Raw genomic sequence first — 17,514 nt, 5'->3', positions numbered from 1 at the left:
CGCACTAGATAGCTGGCCAATCACAGCACACCCTGCTTTTCAGCCCGATGAGCTTTGTAAAAAGCGACGCGTTTCAGAAAGGCGGGGCATAGAGGAGAAACAATAATGTACAGTATGTGGAAAATATTCAGCATTGGACTGCAAACTACCTCTTCTGACAGTTTAAATAAAGACTACTCTCTGAGGTCTTTGTCACTTTAAACAGACTGATAAGCTCTTTTTGCACTACACTCATTATATCTGCACGGTTGTTTATCTCACTGGTTTGCACTCTATCTGCCATGTGCCTTGTGCCACTTTATCTATCTTTTTTTTTTTACAATGTCCTTATTTGTATAGTTTATATTATATATACTGTATATTTAATCTGTATTTTTTACATTCTACTGCTAGTGTTTAGTGTTATCTGTATGCACCAAGGGTCTGAAAGTAACGCAATTTCATTTCTCTGTATGTATGTGCTGTACATGTGGCAGAATTGACAATAAAGCAGACTTTGACTTGACTTTGACTTGTTGCACTATCAGCATATGCCCATAGTGCTAACTTGCGGTGCCATATAGTGCCCGTTGCTTGAGACAACAGGTGCCATTGTAAGGGAATGTGCCACAAGGGAGCTGTAAGGAGTTCTGTCTCCAGAAATCACTACTGCAACCAGAAGTACAGTCTGCTGATCTTGTGCAGCACCAACAGCATGATCTTGACTGGGGGAAAGGCATATTTGTGCTTTTTTGGCCAGTACCTTGATAGCTCATCCCCTTCCAGGGGGTACACTAGTTAGAAGAACAGTGGGCAAAATGAGCTTGCATTGCTCACGAGTCTAGGGTCATACCCAAGAATTCGATGCTCTGTGTGGGATAAAGCATGCTGTTCTTTCTTTGACACTTCAAAACGTCTAGCACAGAGGTCCTTAAACTCAGTCCTGGAGGGCCGGTGTCCTCCAGAGTTTAGCTCCAACTTGCCTCAACACGCCTGCCTAGAAGTTTCTAGTATGCCTAGAGTGGAGGAGTGGATCTCTACTTGCAATATGGGTGTGTCTCGATCTGGCAAGTGGGGCAGTCTGCGTGCAGTGTATAAGCGCTCCTGATCATGTTCACCACCCATTCTGACACTGGTGGAAGTGCTCACATTGCGAAAGAGAGGTTGCAGCACAACATTGCTTCCTGCGCCCCCCAATGTTCCCTAAATGCAGTGTTCTCAGAGAAACATTGTTCTACAGTGTCATGTGTGAGTGCAGGATTAGGCTCAACATCGCCCTCTGTCGTGGAGAACAACAAGTTGTTTCAAGTTGTGTTTGCATCCACATGGCTACTTTCAAGAGTACCGGTAATAAATTAGGTTATTTTATTGTGAATTTGGAAGGACTGTTCCTAAGATCATTGTGATAAATAATACACACATGATTTGAGTAAATAAATGAATTTTATTTAATAAGATCTTCATTACTATCATTACAGGAAATTCACTGCAGCTCTGTAGTATCATTAATATGGTCATATTTTGAAAACGCAAACTCTTAAATGGTTTGGAAAGATTATATTAGCAATCTAATATCTATATTTAACTAAGAATATCACTACAAAAGGTCTAATATTAAAAATGAAGACTTATAATCTTGAGTTGTTGTACTCATTATACTAATTTAAGGGTTTTACAGCGTCATAACTGCTGTTCTTTAGTAACCCTTGCTTTTGAAATACTGGGCTCTGGCAACAACATCATTGGAGTAGTCTTGTCCTGTGGTTCTGGCATCGATATTCTCATATGAACTGACGGTACTCACACCTGCGTTGTAGGCTGATATTCCCCCTGAAACAGACATTATAATACAACTGAGACATGAAAATGAAGTGATAAACTTCTATTTGCCTTTATTTATCTCTTTTTTAAAGTTTTATACTATTTATGTTTATTTATTTATTTTAAATGTTATTGTAAACCTACCTTTAAAGCATTGCTCTTGGGACCACATGGGAAATCTTGCTTTAATTTCTTTAATGAAGCTAATGAGTATCTCTGTAGCTTGTGCGATATGCTGCTCACTGTCCCATGCACCAACTGGAGTGTGGTAGCGTCTATCGACCTAAAAGAAACACCATCAAAGAAGAGAATAATTAGAAATGTTTAATGTACCATACTTATTTTTGCATACTTTGCAACTTCTCCTTGTTTTGCATGATACATCTGTGACAATTTCTAATTAGGAGTCAGCTTGAATTTAAATGAAATCAAATCACTTTTATTGTCACATCACCACAGTGTAGAAACTATTTACATATAGAGAGTACCATTACAGACGTATACAGATGACAATGTGCAATATACACATACATATACTCAGTACACACAGTGTACTATTAGACATACTTACAGTTAACAATACACATTATACACAGTATGTACAAATTCTAAATTATGTACACATATATACACACAATAATGCGAAGGTGCAGCAGATTATATGTAAACTGGATACGCAAAATGTCATGGATGTGCATTGGATGGTATCTACGCAAAAAGTCATAGGTGTGCATTGGATGGTAACCAGTGGTAGCAGATAGATTATTGCATTAAGTGCAGTGTGTACGTATAGTCCAGTATTGAACTGTGTTGGAGTTAAAGTGCAGTGTGTGGTGTACCGTATAGTGGGAGTATGCTGTAGCGTGTATTAGTTCTGACTGTTCATTAGCCTGATAGCCTGAGGGGAAAAGCTCTCCCTCAGTTGGCTAGTGTGGGATCGGATGCTGCGGAGACGTCTTCCTGAGGGCAGCAGAGAGAGCAGTATGTGGGATGAGTGGCTGGAATCACTGATGATCCCCTGGGCTTTCCTTATACATCGCCTGGTGTAGATGTCCTTCTGATTGTTCATTAGTCTGATAGCCTGAGGGAAAAAGCTATTCCTCGGTCGGCTAGTGTGGGATCGGATGCTGCGGAGACGTCTTCCTGAGGGCAGCAGAGAGAGCAGTATGTGGGATGAGTGGCTGGAATCACTGATGATCCCCTGGGCTTTCCTTATACATCGCCTGGTGTAGATGTCCTGGAGGGAGGGAAGCTCACCTCCAACAATGTGGCTGGCAGTTTGCACAACCCTTTGCAGAGCTTTGCGGTTGCCAGCAGTGCTGTTTCCAAACCAGGCAGTGATGCAGCCAGTCAGGATGCTCTCCACAGTGCAGGTGTAGAATGTTCTGAGGATGCTGGGGCTCATTCCAAACTTCCTCAGCCGTCTCAGGAAGAAGAGGTGTTGATGTGTCTTCTTCAGCATTGCATCTGTGTGAGCGGACCATGTGAGATCCTCACTGATGTGAACGCAGAGGAACTTAAAGCTGTTAACCCGCTCCACAGGTGTCTTGTCGATGGTGATGGGTGTGTGATTACTATCATTACAGGAAATTCACTGCAGCTCTGTAGTATCATTAATATGGTCATATTTTGAAAACGCAAACTCTTAAATGGTTTGGAAAGATTATATTAGCAATCTAATATCTATATTTAACTAAGAATATCACTACAAAAGGTCTAATATTAAAAATGAAGACTTATAATCTTGAGTTGTTGTACTCATTATACTAATTTAAGGGTTTTACAGCGTCATAACTGCTGTTCTTTAGTAACCCTTGCTTTTGAAATACTGGGCTCTGGCAACAACATCATTGGAGTAGTCTTGTCCTGTGGTTCTGGCATCGATATTCTCATATGAACTGACGGTACTCACACCTGCGTTGTAGGCTGATATTCCCCCTGAAACAGACATTATAATACAACTGAGACATGAAAATGAAGTGATAAACTTCTATTTGCCTTTATTTATCTCTTTTTTAAAGTTTTATACTATTTATGTTTATTTATTTATTTTAAATGTTATTGTAAACCTACCTTTAAAGCATTGCTCTTGGGACCACATGGGAAATCTTGCTTTAATTTCTTTAATGAAGCTAATGAGTATCTCTGTAGCTTGTGCGATATGCTGCTCACTGTCCCATGCACCAACTGGAGTGTGGTAGCGTCTATCGACCTAAAAGAAACACCATCAAAGAAGAGAATAATTAGAAATGTTTAATGTACCATACTTATTTTTGCATACTTTGCAACTTCTCCTTGTTTTGCATGATACATCTGTGACAATTTCTAATTAGGAGTCAGCTTGAATTTAAATGAAATCAAATCACTTTTATTGTCACATCACCACAGTGTAGAAACTATTTACATATAGAGAGTACCATTACAGACGTATACAGATGACAATGTGCAATATACACATACATATACTCAGTACACACAGTGTACTATTAGACATACTTACAGTTAACAATACACATTATACACAGTATGTACAAATTCTAAATTATGTACACATATATACACACAATAATGCGAAGGTGCAGCAGATTATATGTAAACTGGATACGCAAAATGTCATGGATGTGCATTGCAGTGGTAGCAGTGGTAGCAGATAGATTATTGCATTAAGTGCAGTGTGTACGTATAGTCCAGTATTGAACTTTAAAGTGCATAAAGTGCAGTGTGTGGTGTACCGTATAGTGGGAGTATGCTGTAGCGTGTATTAGTTCTGACTGTTCATTAGCCTGATAGCCTGAGGGGAAAAGCTCTCCCTCAGTTGGCTAGTGTGGGATCGGATGCTGCGGAGACGTCTTCCTGAGGGCAGCAGAGAGAGCAGTATGTGGGATGAGTGGCTGGAATCACTGATGATCCCCTGGGCTTTCCTTATACATCGCCTGGTGTAGATGTCCTGGAGGGAGGGAAGCTCACCTCCAACAATGTGGCTGGCAGTTTGCACAACCCTTTGCAGAGCCTTGCGGTTGCCAGCGGTGCTGTTTCCAAACCAGGCAGTGATGCAGCCAGTCAGGATGCTCTCCACAGTGCAGGTGTAGAATGTTCTGAGGATGCTGGGGCTCATGCCAAACTTCCTCAGCCTTCTCAGGAAGAAAAGGCGTTGATGTGCCTTCTTCAGCACTGCATTAGTGTGTGTAGACCATGTGAGATCCTCACTGATGTGAACGCCGAGGAACTTAAAGCTGTTTACCCGCTCCACAGGTGTCTTGTCGATGGTGATGGGTGTGTGTTCTCTGCTCTGTCTCCTGAAATCCACCACCAGCTCCTTGGTCTTGTCGATGTTGAGTGATAGATGGTTCTCCTGACACCATTTAGTCAGGGTGCTCACCTCTGTAGGCCGTCTCATTGTTGTCAGTGATCAGGCCTATCACCGTTGTGTCGTCAGCGAATTTGACGATTACGTTGGAGCTGTGTGTGGCTGCACAGTCATGTGTGTACAGGGAGTACAGGAGTGGGCTGAGGACGCAGCCCTGAGGAGCACCAGTGTTGAGGGTCAGCGAGGATGAAGTATTGTTGCCCATTCTGACCACCTGACTTCTGCCTGTCAGGAAGTCCTGGATCCAGCTGCACAGAGATCTGTTTAGTCCCAGAGTCTGGAGCTTCACAACAAGTGTGGCAGGCACTATGCTATTCTCATTCTCACATAGGTGTTCTTATTTTCCAGGTGGGAGAGAGCAGTGTGTAGGGTGAAAGCAATAGCATCGCCTGTGGAACGGTTGCTACGATATGCAAATTGTAGCGGATCCAGTGAAGCAGGCAGCACAGAGCAGATGTAGTCTCTGATGAGTCTCTCAAAACACTTGCTAAGATAGGTGTCAGAGCAACGGGCCTCCAGTCATTCAAGCATGTGATTTTATTTTTCTTTGGTATGGGCACAATGGTGGATTTTTTGAAGCATGAGGGAACCACAGACAGAGAGAGGGAGAGGTTGAAAATGTCTGTGAAAACCCCGGCTAGTTGGAATGCGCATGCTCGGAGCACACGGCCTGGGATGCCATCAGGACCAGCAGCCTTGCGGATATTTGCCCGTCAGAAGGACCGGGTTACATACGCGACAGAAGGAGAATGCACTCGCCTCTTCTGCAACAGCCACGGGAGCGCTCTCTGTGTGGGCGGTGTTGTGAGCCTCAAAACGAGCATAAAAATTATTAAGCTCATCCGGTAAGAGAGGCGGCAATGTTCACAGAAGCTGGTTTATTCCCTTTAAAATCTGTGATGTTATTGATGCCCTGCCACATGCTTCTTGCATTGTTGGTGTTGAATTGTTCTTCAACTTTGTTTTTATTTTGTCATTTGGCGGCTTTGATGGATTTCCTAATATCGTAACTGGCTTGTTTGCGATCGTAAACCTTTTGCCGGATTTAAAAGCAGATGTCTGCGCTGACAAGGCTGCTCGAACATCATTATTAATCCATAGTTTTTGGTTGGGGTAGATGTTGATTGTTTTTGTAGGCACTACGTCTTCTACACACTTCCTGATCAAACATGTTACAGTATCTGAGTACGCCTCTATGTCATCATCAGACGCTGCCTGGTGTCCTGACATTCTCCCTGCTTTCCATCCCTATGCCCTAATCCCTTCAAAGGGTTTACCCTCCGGAGTGAGAGCTTCGAAGGGTTGAAGGGTGTAGGGGACCAAACAACTGTTTCTTGAAGTGCACTTCTGCGTCATCATCATGTGCCCACACGGAGGCGCCAGAAGCAGGGTTGGGCACCCCTGCACTAAACAAACTTAACATCTATATAACAATGGTTATTAATACAAACTGTAACAGTAATATGTATTGTTGCATGAACAATAAACAGCTGATACAATTATCCACCCCTAAGTATAATAAAGTTTTAACAAATTTTGATGCAATAAATAGGGTATTATTTTAAAATGATCATCCCTCCAAAACTGAAAACATCTTTCACACTTCTTTTGAAGTGTTTAGAGTGTATATATTTAATTGTATTTGTAGAGATTATTATAGCACAATTCTACAATTCTTTAACACGGTTAATGGTTTATTAACGTCTACACCTACCACAACCCTAAACCTACCCTTACAGTAATGCAAATACAGTAATTATGTGTTATATTCGCGGTTGTAGCTAGAAGGGATACAGATACTAACAACAAATAATTGACATCCCGTGGTAACTAGGAATTAGACAAGCTTCAGTCCGGATCCAGCCCTTACAAAGACCTGAGATTACCGAACACCTGAGAAGAGATGATGCCAACCCCTCAGAGGACTTCAAATGATGCCAACCCTGAAACAACATAAACTACCAAATTTTGCTACAAGTTTGATTGCAACATATAATCATTGCTGTTAATAGTGTTCATCGTCTGTTTGATATCTGCCATATGTGCATCAATTTGACATAGTCACCACTGACAAGCTACTACTACATATATTGTAGAAACTTAATTTTCTGTAAAGCTGTTTTGCAACGATTTGTATCGTGAAAAGCGCTACACAAATAAACTTGAATTGAATTGATCAAAACAGTCCTGTAGTATAGCGTCCGATTGGTCCAACCAGCATTGAATTGTACTGAGGGCAGGTGCTTTCCGTTACAGTTTCTGCTTATTAGCAGACAAGAGCAGAACGGATTATTTTCAATACCTGAAATTTTATTTATTTTTTAAATTATATTTTGAAATAGAGTAGATCTGTTCCTCTAACCAACCTGCATGAGGCCAAAGGCATTGCCATGATCACCCCATCCACCCTCCAGAGCGGCTCCGGCTCTGGACTCTCTAGATATGATGGCAGCAATCACAGCCGGGTCCATCTGCTTTGCTTTGCCAACTTTGGTGATCATACTTTTGTAGTTCTCCATCCGGGCCAGATCAGTCTCAGCCAGTTTTTTGGAGGCTTCAACACCTTTTGAAAATTAAATCATTGTTATAATTATATTACATACTGCTATATATTGATATAATTTGAATGCAGTCATGCATTCTCACCATTTACGTTTAATCTGTCTTGATTAGCTGTTGCCTGTGATGCACCGGTGGTGTCTATTTTCATGATGTTTCCATAAATGCATGCTAGAAAAAACATGGAAAATATCAAGATAGTAAATTATTTTATACAGAATATTTATACAGCGTTACACTATCACAAATTCCTCCTCATTATTCAGACAATATCATATAAAAACAGTCAGCACCTGATGTATTACGTTATATAACTTAATATATAACTTACCCATGATGTTGACTTAGAACTGCCGTGAAAGAGCAATTCTGAACTTGATGAGCCTTGCCACTAAATCAGGACGTGATTATACAGTGATTGCAGTGGTTTCTCTTTTTTCCAGATGTTCTTCCAACTATAGTGTGGAGAAATAAATAACCACTTTTGATGAATGTTAAAAAAAGGGAAATCTTAGCACTTGTACCAGTGTAAATGCATGCCGAATTTAAACTTTTCTTGGACTTTTAGTTATGGGCCCCAATAGCCAAAATTGGATAAAAATCGACAGTATTTGAATCTCTGAAAAGAAGTAGACTACTGTATGTTTCCCCTCTATATATTTTATTTGAAACATGCATTTTTTTTTTAATAATTTATATGAGGCAAATACATTACAAACATTTTGTAATATACGTTTATACTGTCTGCAATTGTATTAATACTGAAATTATAAATACAATATTTTCAAATAAATAGTTTTATGAATTATTTAATTCTAGTCTATATGCATAGGCGGAGGGTGAGCCAACTAAAAAGGCTAAAAGTAGCCTAATGTTAGTGTAATCTGTTATAATCAGTGAAGCTGTCTACACTGTGAAATGAATCTTACTTACATCGTTCGTACATCTGCACTTTCTTTGATGAGATCATTCACAAGAGCCAAAGATATAGTTCTCTGCAAGAGCTCAGAATTCAGTCAGCGATGACTCATCTAAACGCCTCTGATCGGCTACTGCATTCATAAGCTCAACGGGATCACATGTGACTGGTTATAATGCGCAACACAGCCGTAATAGGTTTAGTTTAATCACCAGTTTTCATTTATTTTCACTTTCACTTCATTCGACACTGCTGTAATACAATTAGTCCACACTTTTCATTTAATTTTCACTTTCACTTCATTCGAGACAGCCGTAGCCTAATAGATGTAGTTTAATCTACACTTTTCATTAGATTTTCACTTTAACTTTATTCGTGACATCCGTAATAGATTGATTTAGTTTAATTATTCAGGGACAGGCGGAGAGTGGAAAACAAAGGCCCTATAAGGGCTAAAAGTAGCCATATTGTTAAATACAACGCACACCACAAACCCGTTATTTTAGGCAAGTACCAGAAATGGGTGTCATGTCATAAAACTATTTTAATACGACTGAATTTTTATTTAACATGACCACAATTTAATGAAACATTGTAATTTACTAGCTAACTATAACGCTTTCCTTTCCACGGTTATTCAAACAGCGAATAAATTATAGTAGAGGCTACAGAAAGCGAGCAAAGAAGAACATTATGACAGTCTAGCGCGAGTTCAAGCATTCTCAAAAAACTCCCCTTATAGGCCTAATCAATGAAAGTAGGAAATTAATCTCTTACTTACATCGTACGTAGATCTGCACTCGGTCATGTAGTTTACTGGTCATTCAGGAGCAGCGGGACTTTCACGGTGGACAGGGGTGGGCCGATCGGAAACGAGATGGACCACCCATATTAGGAGGCTGTTTATTGGAGCGCATGGGGAACTCCAGAAAGACTTTTCATGAGTTACATGAAAGACACATGATGTGAGTGAATAAATGAAAGAAAAAAAAAGTCCGAGATATAGGGATATCATACTTCAACAAGTGAAAATTTTCATAGAGAACAGCAAGCTTTATCAAGAAGTCTTAGGGTGCAGTTTAAGTACGCATTTCTAGGACCCTATAGTTTTTTTTTTATTTGATTTATTTATTTTTTGAATGTATGTATTAGCCGCTCATACTATTTTATAGCACTTGCTATTCAATTATGTGTATTCATATTTTAAAGGAATTATGTATTTTTAATTGCATACACTTAATTATTGTCCTAACCATCTCCTTACCCAAAACATAGCCTGCTGTACCCGTTAGTAACCCTCATGAAATATTTAACCTAATTTATTTCAATATATTCAGAGTGAACTCAGATAAAGGGGGCCACTTTTTGTAAAATGAGTAATTTAGAGTAATTTTTTCTTTCCTTTTCTTTTTTACTTTTGTAAACTGTAATGGCCAGCTATAATATTTCAATTTGAATACAGTTCATATATACAGTTTCAAATCAGAATATTGATAAAAAAAAATGAACTCTACAATATATTAAAGATGTGACTATAACACAAGCAACAACAAATAGGCTAAAAAAATAATAAAAAGAACATTTAAAAATGGTAACCATATGTAAAAATGCTTTTCTATCTATGCTCTTTAAATGGAGATTGCTGACATTACCCCAAACATTCAAGTTCACGCCAGCTCTTACATTAAAAATAAGGAAAGATAAAAAAAACAAAAAAAAAACGAATAGTTTCTATGGATCTTTACATCTGTTTGTTGTTTAGATCAGGTCTCCTCTGTTGGAATAGAATTAATTTCTGAAAATAGAAAAAATAGGGTCCTAGATCTGCAGTTCTGAAACTGGAGCCTCTGGGATTGCAGGAACATAATATTGCTTGCTGCTGCATTCACGGCCTGTAGAGAGCCTTGTGGATATGGCAAGCTATGTCACATTTAATCACACAGGATAAGAAGTACTGTAAGGATATCAAAACTTCAGTCTTCACTTTTAAAAGTAATGATTTTTGTAATCAGCAATGGCCTTCTTAAAACAAAATCTAATTTTTGATATCAGTAATTGCATTTAAAAACGGCAATTACAGATATAACCAAGGGAACAAGACATTGCATTAGAAGAAGCATCTAAAAGTTTCACCTTTGCACATTTGGAAACAAAGCTTGCATCTCTACAGCTGTAACCGTGTTGTAATCAGTGCTGCTGAAAACACTAGAGCTGTTCTGCTCTTGGGTGTGTCTGTAGAAACAAGTGTAATTTACAGGCAAACAAATAAAACCAAAATATGAATGCAATGCACATAGTTTCACATTAAGCATTTTCCCATAGAATACTATTATAAACAACGCATTGTGTTCATATTCTGACCTCATCTGCTTGCCTGTATATGGTATGCATCATCAACTAGGTGTACACTGAATTTGATCTTTTAATTTCACTGTCTTACTATGTTATTATGTGTTTTCTCATGTTAAGTGTTTTAGAATGTCTCGCTGGTTTTAGTGCTTGGAATACAGTGGTGGGTGCTTTATATGGATCGCCAGTGCCCAAAACTTGAATTTTATTCACGCATATTCATTTGAGAGGTTATCTAAATGTTTATGACATGAAATAGATGGAAAATTGGCAGGCCGTCAGTTCTCTGCAGGCTTCCGTGCAAGTCATGTGACTGAAAACCAGGAACAATGTAGAATATGAGATCATTTTAATGTGAATATGGCAAGACTGTTGATAAGACGGACAATTTGAGTGGGGAAAAAAAAGTTTCTTTCATCTTATCGTATGCAGTGACATGTAATTTAGCTCTTAGTTATTGGATTACTTACTGAATACAGAAAACAAAGATGTTAAAAGGGATTGTATTACTCAGAAGCTATGTTTAAGTGACACAAATACAGTAACTTCAATAATGAGGAGTAATTCAGTGAAGTTGATACATTGTATATATCTCACAAGAGTTTAACAGCTCAGCAACGGCTGTTCTTCAGTAACCCTTGCTTCTGAACCATTGGGCTCTGGCAACAACATCATTGGAGTAGTCTAGTCCTGTGGTGGGTTTGGCATCGATATTCTCATACGAAGTGACTCTACTCACACCTTTATTATAGGCTGCTATTCCCCCTGAAACAGACACGAAAACCTAAATCAGACTGATATCATTCTATTTACATTGAACTTTTTAAAGACAATTTAAGATTGATTAATTAATTCATTCATTCTAAATTCATCTTTCAAATCAGCATTCTTGCAGTTCTCGCTGATGAATCTAATGTGCGTAGTTTCTGAAACAAGACACATTTATGGTTTGTGTACTACCTTTAAAGCATTGCTCTTGTGTCCACTTGGGAAAATTTACTTTAATTTCTTTAATGAAGCCAATGAGTATCTCTGTAGCTTGTGTGACATGCTGCTCACTGTCCCATGCACCAACCGGAGTGTGGGAGCCTTTGTCAACCTGGAAAAAAAATGAAGCTTTGAAACAGCAGAAATATTTAGTAACACTTTGCATGGATGATTATTGTGACAACTTAAACACCTTAAACCTTATTTCATGTGCACACTCATACATGTATAAGCCTCATCTTAGGTCTAATTAAATTTTAAATAGAGTAGATTTATAGTTGTAATGAACCTGCATAAGGCCAAAGCCAATGCCTTTGGGTTCCCATCCATTCTTCAGGACGGCTCCAGCTCTGGACTCTCTAGATATAATGGCAGCAATCACAGCCGGATCCATCTTCTTTGCTTTGCCAACTTTAGTGATCATACTCTTGTATTTCTCCACCCGGGCCAGATCGTGCTCAGCCAGTTTTTTAGAGGCTTCAACCCCTATGACATATTTAAATCATTTTTAAACATGTTGTAACATGACGCTCATTGCATATATTGGCAAATGAAACAAAAGTGCCATAAGTGATTTGTATGCAGTCATGCATTCTCACCCTTTATGGTTAATTTGTCTTGTTTTGCTGTCGCCTCTGATGCACCGGTGGTGTCTATTTTCATGATGTCTCCATAAATGTATGCTAAAATCAACATGGAAAATATCAAGCCCTTTCAAGTCAATAAATAATTATTTATACAGAATATTCAAGCAGTTTTACACTATCACAAATTGCTCCTCATTATTGAGCCAATATTGTATAATAACAGTCAGCACCTGATATTGTATGACTTACCCATGATGTTGATGTAGAACTGCTGTGAAAGAGCAAATCACTGAGTCTGATGAACCTTTTCACTAAATCAGACCTCAGCAGGGCCGGATTATATATGATCGCAGAGGGAGTGGTTTTTCTGTTTATCTCAGATGTTCTTCCTCTATGGTGTGGAGAAATGTAAGGTTACAAAATTTTGAATTTCCCTGTTTGTTTATGTCTTATTATTAGAGCAAACCCTAGCCATTAATGATGAATGAACAGGTTTAGAAGGTGCTTCATACACTTTAAAAACGTTTATCATCACTTTTGATGAATCAGCTAGATTCTAGGGAAAGCCCTAACATTGCATGTGCAGGCAAGAGAAGGAAGTGAAGAGAAATAAAATAAAAGCTTGTGGGAAAACTTAGCACTTGTACCAGGTTAAAGCATGCCAAATTGGAACTTCTTTGATAAAATGGTTGTAGGTTTAATTATGGCCACCAGAATTGAATAGATTTGGCAGTTATCCTCAGAAAAGCACTTTCAATGTAAGGGCCTAAAACAAAAAATAAACATAAACAGACACATTTACAGTATAAAATATAAAAGAATAAACAATATATCATTTGACTGAATTCAATGACTTAATTCTGGTCTTTGTGGTTTGTGAGTTATAAGCAAATAGGCATAAATTTACACATTACAGTGCCTGCTTGTAACAAGAAGTTGTCCTTGCTCTTGGCTGAGTATTAGGTAAGATATGAGACCATCCAAATCTGATTTGTTGTGCTTTAAACATTTGTAATACATACGTATGGAAAGATTAATCAACAGATTCAGTGCTGCTTGAAAGTTTGTGAACCCCTCAAAATGTTCTATATTTCTGTATAAATATGATCCAAAACATAATCAGAAGTCCTGAAAGTAAACAAAGAGAACCCAGTCAAACAAATGAGACAAAATATACACTTTGTCATTTATTAAAAAAATATCTATTGTTAAATATCTGTGAGTGACAAAAGTATGTGAAACTTTGCTTTTAAGTATCTGGTGTGACCCCATTTTGCAACAATAACTGCATGTAAAGTTTATTGTAACTGCTGATCAGTCCTGCACAACAGCTTGTAGCAATTGTAGCCCAGTCCTCAGTACAGTACTACTTCAACTCTGTGATGTTGGTGGGTTTCCTCCTATGAACTGCTTGCTTCAGCTCCTTCCACAACATTTCAATTGGATTAAGGTCTGGACTTTGACTAGGCCATTCCAAAACATCAGATTTGTTCTTCTTTAACCATTCTTTAGTAGGACGACTTGTGTGCTTGGTTCAATGTCTTGCTACATGATCCACTTTCTCTTGAGACTCATTTCTCAAACAGATGTCCTGACATTTTCCTTTAGAATTTGATGGTATAATTCAGAATTCATTGTTCCATCAATGATGGCAAGCCGTCCTGGACCAGATGCAGCAAAACAGGCCCAAACCATGATACTCTCACCACCATGTTTTAAAGATGGGATAGGATTCTTATGCTGGAATGCAGTGTTTTCCTTTCTCCAAATATAACACTTCTCATTTAAAACAAAAAGTTCTATTTTGGTCTCATCCTTCCATTAAAACTTTCTCCAATAGCCTCTGGCTTGTCCACATGATATTTAGCAAACTGCAGATGGGCAGCAATGCTCTTTCTGTTCTTTCTCCTTGCAACTCATGCCATGCACACCATGGTTGTGTTCTCCTCATGATGGACTGATAAACATTAACAATGGCCAATGTGAGAAAGGCCTTTAGCTGTTTAGAAGTCACCCTGGTTTCCTTTGAAACCTTGCGGACTATTGCACGTCTTGCTTTTAGAGTGATCTTTGTTGGTCAATCACTCCTGGGAAGGGTTTCAGTGGTCTTGAATTTGCTGAACTTACACAGTCTGTCTGACTGTGGATTTGTGGAGTCCAAACTCTTTAGAGATGTCTTTGTCGTCGGCACCGATAGCCTTGTGGGCAACGCGTCAACACATTGCGCTTGGTGTCCCGTGTTCAAGTCCCGGCTCGCGGACCTTTCCCGATCCCGTACCCATCTCTCTCACTCCAACTATGTTTCCTGTATAACCACTGTCCTATCAAATAAAGGCAAAATGCCAAAAAGAGAGATGGCTTTGTAACATTTTCTAGTCTGATGAGCAACAGCAACTCTGCCATGATTCACTTCCACAAACATGATAGATCCCTGTTCTTTAAATAAAACTGGGCATGACCTGACACCTGATAGTCACCTCAGTGAAAACACCTCTGGACAGATGAACTCTAATTTCACCTTCAAATTAACAGCTAATCTGTAACGTTAAAAGATGTCGAGCGTGACAACGTAATTATGGATCCAAATGCAGGCTTTATTGGTAAACGTGGTCAGACAGGCAGGGTCCAGTATCAGCAAACAGTAATATCCAGGCAAAGACAATCCATAAACAGGCAAGTGTCAGGACAGGCAGCAAAACAATTGTGAAAACCAGGTAAACAGCCCAAGTTAAAAAAACCACACGAAGGCAAGGCAAGAAAACACGGGCAGGAAACACAGAAACCAGAAAACGTTACAGGCTAACTCCTCCCTCAATAGCCATACAATACCCAGCAATGTGTGTGTGTGTGTGTGTGTGTGTGTGTGTGTGTGCATCTTAAATAGTCCTCCTGATATGAAACAGGTGTCAACTGATAATGAGTTCCTGGGCAGAGGGAACCTGGGAAATGGAGTCCGGGGTAAGTGGTAACGGTAAGGGATGGTGTGCCCTCTAGCAGAGCTAATGGGCACTCCAGCTGGCGATCGTAACAGAGCCCCCCCACCTAAGAAGCAGCTTCAGGACGCGCCTCAACAGGAACAGACTTGAGTTCAGTAGGGAGTTGGAGCAGAGGCGGAACAGGGGGAGGGATGGAGGGCCAGGTCCATGTGGAAGTTGTCACCTCTGGAGATTCTGCAGCGAACGCTGCCACCTCTGGAGAAGCAGTAGTAACAGGAGCTTTAATAGACACAGAAAGTTCAGAAACGGCACTTACGGCCATAACAGAGCATCAGGAAACAGGGAGCGTTCAAAGATAGTGTCCGTGGTCAGAACAGAACTGACAGGGAACACAGAGAGCTCGGGGAAGAGTGCCGCTGCTTTCTCGGGAGGAGCTGAAGTGGACGTCACTGCCATGGCAGGTTCTGTAATGGAAGTTGCCAACTCTGGGAGAGCTGGAGCGCACTCGGGGACTGAAGCAGGCTTGGGAGTGGACTCAGGGACTGGAGCGGGCTCTGGAGCAGACTCAGGGATTGGAGCGGCTCTGGAGTGGACTCAGGGACTGGAACGAGCTCTGGAGTGGACTCAGGGACTGGAGCGGGTTCTGGTTAGGGCTCAGGGACTGCAGCAGACTCGGGATTAGACTAATGGACTAGAGCGGGCTCTGGAGCAGATTCAAGGACTAGAGTGGACTCTGGAGTAGACTCAGGGACTAGAGCAGGTTCTGGAGCAAAGGCAAGGACTAGAGCAGGCTCTGGTGCAAATTCAAGGACTAGAGTGGACTCTGGAGCAGATTCAAGGAATGGAGCAGGCTCAGGAATGGATTCGGGGATCGGAGCAGATGCCACCGCCTCAGGAGGTTCTGCAACAGAACCTGCCACCTCTGGGGGAACTGCGGTGGTGTGTGCGGCCCAAACACATAGAATGGCCGTAGCCATCACAAGCAAAACAGAGAACACACTGTCTACCTCCGAGACAGATGGCACATCGAGGTTTGGGGCCTGTGACTGCTGAGACCAGTGAGCTCGAGAGCTTAGTGGCCGGCAGGCTTGAGTGCGTTGTGGCCGTGGTGCTTGAGAGTGCTGAGGTCAACCGGAATGCCAGCAGCTCGCACCGACACCAGCCGTGGGTCCTCCATGCTGGATGCCAGTCTCGAACGCCTTGGGACTGACTTCGGGGTTCTAGGCATGGTCGACATGACGGGACGAGGCTCTAGAATTGCAGCCAAGACAGGATGAGACTCTGGAACGGCAGCCATGACAGGATGATACTCTGGAATGGCAGCCATTTTGTGGAAAGTCTCTGGGCTGGCAGCCATCTTGAGAAGAGATTCGGGTGAGGGGGTCACAGGACAGGACAGTGCAGAAAACACAGGAGTTGCTATCCTAATAGCTGGACATGGTGGTAGCCCTGATGGGCCAAGCTCCATGGCCACTGGAGCTTGCCGATGTTGGACCCTCCAAAAACTATTTGGGGTTTTACAGTCCTCTGCTTCTCCCATGGTGCACATAACAGCAGGGCATAATCTGAAAACTGACATAGCTAGCCTCGAGGACCATGGCAAATTATTTCAGTTCTTAATGGTTCATTTAGTCCATGACAAAAGAAATCTATGAGTGCAAATCCAGGAAGTCAGAGTGATAAGCAACATTTAGAAAGTTCTGGATGTGATCCTCAAGGGGCCGATTACCTTGAGAAAGATGGGCGAATCTTATTGCTGGGTCCATGACTGGTCTGGCAGGGTCCAGTATCAGCAAACGGTAATAGTAATATCCAGGCAAAGAAAAAAGAGTAATCCGTAAACAGGCAAATGTCAGGATAGGCAGCAAAACAATCATAAAAATCAGGTAAACAGTCCAAGATAAAAAAAACATGAAGGCAAGGCAAGGCAAGGCAAGGAAACACGGGCAGGAAACACAGAAGCTAGAAAACATTACAGGCTAACAATAGCCACACAATACTCAACAACAT

The 17,514-nt window shown here is 40.6% G+C and overlaps 2 protein-coding genes across 2 annotated transcripts; both read right to left on the bottom strand.

The window, feature by feature from the left end:
- Positions 1-3,408: 3,408 nt before the first annotated feature.
- On the bottom strand, positions 3,409-9,546 carry LOC107703652 (lysozyme g-like). Its single transcript, XM_016506367.1, has 6 exons — positions 9,427-9,546; positions 8,058-8,181; positions 7,814-7,897; positions 7,534-7,730; positions 3,874-4,012; positions 3,409-3,738 (listed from the first exon to the last, which is right to left on the bottom strand). Exons 2-6 carry the CDS (start codon positions 8,059-8,061, stop codon positions 3,605-3,607), a joined length of 558 nt encoding a protein of 185 aa, XP_016361853.1. The 5' UTR covers positions 8,062-8,181; positions 9,427-9,546; the 3' UTR covers positions 3,409-3,604.
- A 1,828-nt stretch (positions 9,547-11,374) lies between these two features.
- LOC107703645 (lysozyme g) lies at positions 11,375-15,826 on the bottom strand. The gene is made up of 5 exons (XM_016506358.1): positions 15,635-15,826; positions 12,581-12,692; positions 12,271-12,467; positions 11,955-12,093; positions 11,375-11,759 (listed from the first exon to the last, which is right to left on the bottom strand). The coding sequence occupies exons 1-5, from the start codon at positions 15,824-15,826 to the stop codon at positions 11,623-11,625; spliced, it is 777 nt and encodes a 258-aa protein (XP_016361844.1). The 3' UTR covers positions 11,375-11,622.
- Positions 15,827-17,514: the final 1,688 nt, after the last annotated feature.

Source organism: Sinocyclocheilus anshuiensis, unplaced genomic scaffold (assembly GCF_001515605.1).
Source record: "Sinocyclocheilus anshuiensis isolate Anshui unplaced genomic scaffold, SAMN03320099.WGS_v1.1 scaffold1027, whole genome shotgun sequence".
NCBI lineage: Eukaryota > Metazoa > Chordata > Actinopteri > Cypriniformes > Cyprinidae > Sinocyclocheilus > Sinocyclocheilus anshuiensis.
Note: the sequence above shows the minus strand (reverse complement) of the source record. Positions and strands in the feature narration are given on the sequence as shown.

Excerpts from the sequence above, each read along its gene's own strand:
- LOC107703652 (XM_016506367.1), bottom strand. Across the intron at positions 7,731-7,813 it reads AGACAGATTAAACGTAAATG|GTGTTGAAGCCTCCAAAAAA; the intron begins GTGAGAATGCAT and ends AATTTTCAAAAG. Across the intron at positions 3,739-3,873 it reads CCAAGAGCAATGCTTTAAAG|GGGGAATATCAGCCTACAAC; the intron begins GTAGGTTTACAA and ends TGTCTGTTTCAG.
- LOC107703645 (XM_016506358.1), bottom strand. The coding sequence starts at position 15,826 with ATGGCCGTAAGTGCCGTTTCTGAACTTTCTGTGTCTATTAAAGCTCCT. Across the intron at positions 12,693-15,634 it reads TCAAGTCTGTTCCTGTTGAG|GGCTTGATATTTTCCATGTT; the intron begins GCGCGTCCTGAA and ends TTGACTTGAAAG. Across the intron at positions 11,760-11,954 it reads ACAAGAGCAATGCTTTAAAG|GGGGAATAGCAGCCTATAAT; the intron begins GTAGTACACAAA and ends TGTCTGTTTCAG.